At 34.7% G+C, this 8,213-nt stretch overlaps 1 protein-coding gene across 1 annotated transcript; it reads left to right on the plus strand.

The window, feature by feature from the left end:
• Nucleotides 1–229: 229 nt before the first annotated feature.
• LOC140959428 (cyclin-D3-2-like) lies at nucleotides 230–1,868 on the plus strand. The gene is made up of 4 exons (XM_073417264.1): nucleotides 230–814; nucleotides 920–1,121; nucleotides 1,234–1,364; nucleotides 1,463–1,868. Exons 1-4 carry the CDS (start codon nucleotides 329–331, stop codon nucleotides 1,547–1,549), a joined length of 906 nt encoding a protein of 301 aa, XP_073273365.1. The 5' UTR covers nucleotides 230–328; the 3' UTR covers nucleotides 1,550–1,868.
• Nucleotides 1,869–8,213: the final 6,345 nt, after the last annotated feature.

Genomic DNA, 8,213 nt, shown 5'->3' on the forward strand with positions numbered 1-8,213 from the left:
ATATAATATCGGATTTTTCTTGTTCAAAACCTACATCGAACTGACTAAACTGATTTGACCAAAAAAAAACCGGTCGACCGATCGAACAGAACAAAAAATCTGATTTTGTTAGTTTTGGTCGATTCTCTCGATTAAACCGAGTTTTAGTTACCCCTCCACATAATCCCACAAAGCAAAATATAAGCTAAGCTACTGCTTACTCCTCTCACTCGCTCTTTGTAGTCTCCACCTTGCTCTACTTCTCTAATTGGGATGGCTCAAAGCACATCTCTTTGTCCCTTTATTGGTCTATAATGAATGCACGCCTTGAAACTCTTCTTCTCGGAAGATGATGTTTTTTCATCAACTAAACCCATTCTTAGCCCTCGATTCTTTGCATTGCGAGGAAGAGCATTGGGATAGTAATGATTATGAAGAAATTATAATAGAAACAAACTATTTTGAAGAAGGGGTTGGGGACACTGACCATAAGTTAAATCCTGAATCTTTTGTGGGTTTTTTGGAGCACAACTTGTTGAGCGAAGATGAAGACTTGAAATGTTTATTGGCCAAAGAGAAGGTGAATCAAGTGTGCAGTGGATTTGAGCCGAGCCCATCTAGGTCTGAGGCAGTGGAGTGGATTCTTAAGGTTGCTGGGTTTTACTCCTTCTCTGCTCTCACTGCGGTTCTTGCAGTTAACTATTTGGATAGGTTTCTCTACAGTTTTCAGTCTCACACAGAGAAGCCATGGATTAATCAACTTGTTGCTGTGGCTTGTCTTTCTTTGGCTGCCAAAGTTGAGGAGTCTCAAGTGCCTCTAATTTTAGACCTCCAAGTATGTTGAATGTGAACAAAATTTTTCCTCCGGATGCTGATTTTTGTAAGTTCTTATGAGGTATGGTTGGATTTAATTTTTTAAAAATATATATATATTTTTTAGGTGGAGGAGGCCAAGTATGTGTTTGACTCAAAAACTATTCAAAGAATGGAGCTTTTGGTTCTTTCCACACTTGAATGGAAGATGAATCCAGTCACCCCACATTCATTTCTTGATTACATTTCGAGGAGTCTTGGATCAAAGAGCTCTCTCTCTAAAGATTTCCTGAGGAGATCCGAGAGCCTGCTTCTTTCCATTATTTCTGGTAGGAAATTGGATTTTTTTTTGGAACCTATGTTTCAATAATGCTTCTTTAAATGAATTTGATCAACATGTTTTTGTATTTTCTAACTTTTAATGTATAAAATCACTCGCAGATTGTAGATTCGTGTGCCACCTACCTTCTGCATTGGCCACTGCCACAATTCTGTATGTTATAAATAGTGTTGAGCCCACCATTGGAGTGCAATATCAAGATCAACTAATAAACATATTTGGAACAAACAAAGTATAAATCCTTACCATTTGCTCTCTTAATTGTTCATATCTCCGTTTCCCCCACAGATTTAACTAAAAAAGCTATAAAAAAAAACTATGAAATTACAGGAAAAAGTGGAACAGTCCTGCAGGTTCATACAAGATGTGGCCACAAGTGCGCACTTCTACTCAAACAACAAAATTAAGTTCGGATAATCGCCTTGCAGTCCCAATGGGGTGTTGGATGTCTCGATCGGCTTGGAAAGCTCAAACGATTCCTGGGCGGTAAGGAGTACTGCATTTGTCTCCTCCTCACCAGAGCCTGTGTCGAAGAAAACCAAGTCCCTGAGTCAAAATAACGCAATTTTCTGATATTATCATCCCTCCTAGTTCCCTTATTTCCATATTTATTATAAATTCAAATTTGTCATAGACTAGATATCAACATTTCATATGTATGTTCCAATAATATGTGTATGATCATATTGTTAAATGCCTTGCCATCTTGGATTCTTTTTCCTTTTGATTAAATATTTCATGGGTAAAACACATCAAATTGGCGACCAAAATGAACCGTAGTCATGCATCAATCATTTATGTTAGTATTTTGTCAGTTTGAATGGTGGGGCATGGAGATCTGGCTGGGGCTGTTCAGAGAGGCACAGATGATTGTCATTTTATGCAGACGAAGCCAAGAACTTGAGAACACAAGTAATAATATTTTAATATTTCATATATAATCTTTTGTCCCAAACTTTTTGTTTTTACATTCAAATTTTCGTAGTGGTGAGTTTTCCATCAGAGGAAGGGAAAAGGACTGGTGTGGGGGAAATATCAATCAATAGAGTAAAGTGTAGAATTTGTTTGCATGTGAGGCAGTGAGGGGATGAACAATTTTTCGGCCATTTGTCATAATTTTAGGCAATGAAATTAAATTTATTGAAACAATGGATTATATGGAGTATAATATATATAGTTTTAAGACAGAAACTTGTGTGAGACGGTCTCACGGGTCGTATTTTGTGAGATGATTCTCTTTTTTGGGTCATCCATGAAAAAATATTTCTTTTAATGCTAAAAGTATTACTATTTATTGTAAATATCGGTATGATTGACTCGTCTCACAGATAAATATTCGTTAGACCGTCTCACAAGAGACCTATTTTAGTTTTATTAGGGAAAAATTTAATATGTTGATTGGATTGACCTTGTTGGAAATGCAAGCATAGGTGGTGTGAGACCTTTGTTTTTTGAATTTTGAGGCAATTGAACGTGACTGGAGTTGAATTCTATCTCACCTAGGGGTACTTTCGAAGGAGATTTGGTCGGATTTTGACTATTGGGATTTGTACATTATGAGATTTTGCTTTTGAACTGGTCACATTTGAGGGATATTGTTTAATTAAACACCATATTTATAATTCCCAAAAAAGCATTTGAAAATAATTATGAAATGGCATGGTCACATTTGGATAAATTAGTTTAGTGTACTTTAAGTAAGTAGTTTAATTGTCACATAATAATATATAAAATGTTTTCAAAATTTTACATTTACAGAGGTTGCATAAGCAATTTATCTGTACAAATAATCAAAATATATTCGATTATTCATATGTAGAGATTTTTTTAGCTGAATTAACTTTTTTTAAAAAGGTGTTAAAAATTAGTGAATTCAGTTCGATCTATGCATTGATTTATTTTTTAATTTGGAAAAATTTTAAGTTGAAACGAATTATTTCAATTAATTCCATTTTATGTTATTATTTCATTAGATTTTTTTTATTGAATTTATCATGAGATTTTAATAAATGAAATTTTTGTATTGATTTTTTTATATAGTAAGAATTGTTGTACTTGTAGCATGATTCAAAAATATATGCAACATACAAAAAAAGTTATTATACAAAAAAATTTAAGTTATTGCATTAATGGGTGTGACAATAAATTATTTTTTAGTTAATTACAAAATAATTATAACACAAAGTTTATTAATTTTCTTCATGTTGGCGGAGTCTTTGGATTTATTATTGAGTAGGTCTCTTGTGAGACGGTCTCCCGGATCTTTATCTATGAGACGGGTCAACCCTACCGATATTCACAATAAAAAGTAATACTTTTAGCATAAAAAATAATAATTTTTCATGGATAACCCAAATAAAAGACCCGTCTAACAAAATACGACCCATGAGACCGTCCCACACAAGTTTTTGTCTTTATTATTTATTAAAACAATTGATGGGGCACAATAATTTTGGCAAAAAACTTGTGTGATAGGGTCTCACGGGTCATATTTTGTGAGACAGATCTCTTATTTGAGTCATTCATGAAAAAATATTATTTTTTATGCTAAGAGTATTATTTTTTATTGTGAATATCGGTAGGGTTGACCCGTCTCACAGATATAAATTCGTGAGAACGTCTTACAAAAAACCTACTCCAATATTTTTTGTCTTGTCATATATCTTTACTCTATTTTTGAGAGCTTTAGAGCATCTTCAACCCTACACTATTTTATTATTAAGTTGGGGTTAGGACAGAAACTGATTTTTGGTACGTCAAATACACCAAAATGTTTTCCCAGTTTTTCCCTATAGACATCTGAAGGATCGAGTGTGCTAGTGCCTTCGAAGGCATTTCGAACACTATATTCTCCAATGAGCTGCAATAGCTCGTGTTCTAAGAATATTAACACCGATGAATTAAATCGAGTTTGGTTTAAAACCAAGCGGAAGAAACTCGAAGTAATCCTTCGTGAAGAAGACTGTTATTAGAAAGCATTTTAACTTATGTAAACTGAACAACCGAAGAAAGACAAATTAGTTTTTGCATTCTTCAGTTAAGTTATGGTGACAACTGAACTGACGAGTGCGCTAACTGATCGAAAAAATTTTAAAACCGTAGTTAATCAGTTAAATACACAATATATGTTTATGGATGTTCGGAGACTTCAACTGCTCCTGCGTCACCCCTTCTACCACCACGGGTAGGTTCCACTAGAAGACTTTGATTTATACAACACTTTGTACAAACCCACTCAGTTAGGACTTATGCTACTGCCTAAACTGAACTCCTAGCTACGACTGAAGGCAGCACCTTCCAGCCAACACTTCTTTAACGTCTATGTGTCAAAGACTACATACACAAGTTTGACGTCTTTGTACAAGACGGTTTTTGAGTGGATTTGAGAGTGAGTGTGTCTGTGAGAACTGAACCAGAATGTTCTCACACACTGAGAAAAAATGGCTTCTAAACTAAGCTGATACAACGATGAAGAATTCCCTCTGGACTTTAAGTGCTTCTGAAAGCTGATATGCAACTGAGCGTGCCCTTTCGCTGTTTTCTCTTCTCAACTCTTTTCACTCTCGTATATCTCCCATATGAGTCTTCACTGATCTTCTCTTTAAATAGACGGGAAAAGCTGATTGTACAGTTAGACTCAATTAGTGCATCTGTTGCATTTGAATCGGCTCCTTGGACTTTGTGCTTCGACTTTTGACTGCCCTTCTGGAGCGTTTTGTCTTTAATGCTCTGATGCAACGTCCATTATGGTCATTTGACTAGACAATGACTTTGTACCTTCTAGGGATGGCAATGGGTAGGGTATGGGTCGGATTTCATACATCCATCCTCATACCCATTTATTAAATTCATCCCCATACCCATCGGGTATTGAATTTCATCCACATACCCATACCCATCGGATTATTGGATACTCATACCCTACCCAAATACCCAATTATCATATACAATTGAATTTTTTTCAAATTTAAACTGTTTTAGTGAAATTATGAATATTTAAAAAATTATTTAAATGAACAATAAGAAAAATTATTCACGCTTTATATATATATATATTAATTTAAACGGTTATTCGGGTCGGGTGTGGGTCGGATTATATCAAACTCGCCTCCATACCCGAACCCGAATATCCCCATACCCGATTACTCAATTATTTAATCGGGTCTAAAAATCCCTCCATACCCTCTTCTATTCGGGTCGGATATCGGATCCTCCAACGGGTTCGGAGGACATTGTCATCCCTACTCTCAGAGCTGGAATCCATTTACTGTAAGCTTGTCTTGATCTGCAACTGAAATATTCTGACTGATGTTTTGAACTGGTCAGCTGGACTGATCTTCAGTTGGGCTAGTGAAATCAGTTGACTCGTCAGTTGGACTGATTTCACTCCTTCAGTTGAACTGGTTAGTTGGGTTCTTCGTCAGTTGGACACATCATAGGCTGGCCAGGCTTTTGAGATCTTCCTGCTGAATTACCTATCAGTTTGGACAATCAACTGAACTGCTTGTTTGAAGAACCAGTTAGACTGATTTAGTCTCGGCAATCAGTTGGCATCTACGATGGCTTCAGTTGATTTCGTAAACTGATTAATTCAGTTTTAGCTGTCTGCGCACTAAGGTAGATTGTTATAAACAAAATAATAAGTTTTATTAGCATCAAAATCAAGATTGGAACTTGAAAAGTTCCAACAACATCTCTTTTGTAAAATTCACTTTATTGGTTTAATAATAATCTTCTTCTATCTTATCTATCTCAAACGCACTCTCAAACGCACTGATGGACCGTTATAATAATTAATTTATATTACATATAATTATAATATGTTAAACATAATAATTTATATAAAATAAAAAGAATATTCTAAGAATATACTTTTCAGTGTAAGATTTGAAGTAAATGAGTTGGATATGGATATTGTATTTGGTGCAGAAATCACACTATTTTAGTGCAAAATGTTCTCCAAAAAAAGCTTGCATGTTCATTAGAAATAAAAACTTTACTAGTGAGTAAATGATCAAAAAATCTCCAACAACATAGTTGTATTTGTATTTGATATTTTCAGACCAAAAAAAATTATTCAGCCCTTGATTCACATATTACACAAAAAAAATGTTTATACACTCCCTGAGCCCCCGATTATTTTCTCAGATGAAATTTGGTACAAAAGATTAAAAAATCTTGTGCTGATAAATGATATTTAGTACAAAATATTTTAAATCTGACACTGATATATCATTTTTAAGTTCTCAAACATGTATAAAAATTATTAGTATTAATGACACGCATTTTTCAAATAAAAATGGGTACAAAACATTGAAATATGATACTAATATATGTTGGGATCGATTAGGGAGCAATCGTTGAGCTACAATAGCTCGGTTCTTGACATATTGAACACCGATGAACTAAATCGAGCTTGATATGAAATCAAGCGGAAAACACTCGAAATAATCCTTCGTAGAAAACGATTAAATATTTTGTAAATCATTTAAAATATATGAAAGTTGAATGTGTAAAAATATTTTAGTTGAAGTATTTTATCAAACACTTGTATGCAATATTTTGGTATTTGAAGAACACATAAAATGCTTCAAACAATGCATCTTCAAAACAGTGAAAATGATAAGTAAATGCAATAAACAAATAGACACGAATTTGTTTATGGATGTTCGGAGATTTCAAATGCTCCTGCGTAACCCCTTATTCCCCTTGGGAAGGATTCACTAGAAGACTTTGATTTATACAACTACTTGTACAAACCCATTCAGCTAGGACTTACCCACTGCCTAAACTGAACTCCTAGCACTCAAGATTGTATGCAGCACCTCACAATTAGCATATTGTTTAATGTCTCATATGCAAAGACTACATACGCAAGTTTATTATCTTTGTGCAAGGCTCACTCAACTAATTTTTGAAGTTCAACTCTCTTGTATATGTGTGAGTGATTGTGTGTGAGGAATTTATCATTTACAGTGTACATCTCAAGTATCCTCACACAAGGGCTTGTGCTCTCAACTAGCAGATTTTTCATGCTAACTGCCCATGCTTTGAATCCTCTTCAAAAGCTCTTGTTTGATTTTCAGTATGTTGTATTTATAAGCCCCAACAATGATATATACGTTAGACACAAGAATATAACCGTTTGGAAAGTTTCTGTACTGTTTCTGAAATTGCAACGGTAAAATTCGTCTTGCTGGGCATTTTCCCGACTGGTCAAATCTGGTCAACTCAACTGGTCGTTCAGTTCAACTGGTCAGCAGCTGGTTCGGTTCGGTTCAGTTGGTCAGCTGCTGGTTCGGTTCAGTTGGTCTGGTTCAGTTCAACTGGTCTTCAGATGGTCTGGTTCAGTTCCAGCTAGTTCAGTTCAACTGGTCTGGTTCAACTGGTTTTCAGCTGGTTTGGTTCAGTTCAGTTCAGTTTCAGCTTGTGTGTTGAAATCAGCCTAGCTGATTTCAGTTTATGCACAACCAGTAGCTTCATCATCATTTATCAGCCCTTTAAGCTTCGATTCAGACTTTGACTTCTGAAGATGATTTGTAGATCTTTGTCTTAACTTTTCAACGCATACTGAATCGCTTCATTTTAATAAACGAGCTGAGAGATATGATCAAAATACCGCAACTGCTCAAACCCAACTGATTGCTGTTTTTGTGTGATCAGTTCGGTAATTCAGCGATCAATTAGACCATGATAACATCCGATTTTGCCCAACTGACGTGAAATATGACTTGTTTCAAATTGAGTTTTCTGATTACTCGAGTTGGCGGATTGTCATTTGGATTATCCAACTGGAAGATATCATCAAAAAACAGAAGCTCGCCAGAAATTCAGTTTGTGCAGAATTCAGTTTCAGCTTGCTTCTTGTGTTAACAACTTCACACTTGAGTAAATATGTTAGAAATACAATAACAGGTTTTGTTAACATCAAAATCAAGATTGCGAACTTGAAAAGTTCCAACAATATATGATATTCGAGTACAAAATATTTTAAATATGATATTAATATATGATTTTTAAGTACTCAAACATGTATAACAAGTATTGATATTAATTATGCATGTATTTTTGCGGATAAAAA

Source organism: Primulina huaijiensis, chromosome 2 (genome assembly GCF_012295235.1).
Source record: "Primulina huaijiensis isolate GDHJ02 chromosome 2, ASM1229523v2, whole genome shotgun sequence".
Taxonomy (NCBI): domain Eukaryota; kingdom Viridiplantae; phylum Streptophyta; class Magnoliopsida; order Lamiales; family Gesneriaceae; genus Primulina; species Primulina huaijiensis.

Coding starts and splice junctions, on each gene's coding strand:
- LOC140959428 (XM_073417264.1), top strand. CDS start 329: ATGATGTTTTTTCATCAACTAAACCCATTCTTAGCCCTCGATTCTTTG. Junction 1,122..1,233: donor GCTTCTTTCCATTATTTCTG/GTAGGAAATTGG, acceptor AATCACTCGCAG/ATTGTAGATTCGTGTGCCAC. Junction 1,365..1,462: donor ACATATTTGGAACAAACAAA/GTATAAATCCTT, acceptor ATGAAATTACAG/GAAAAAGTGGAACAGTCCTG.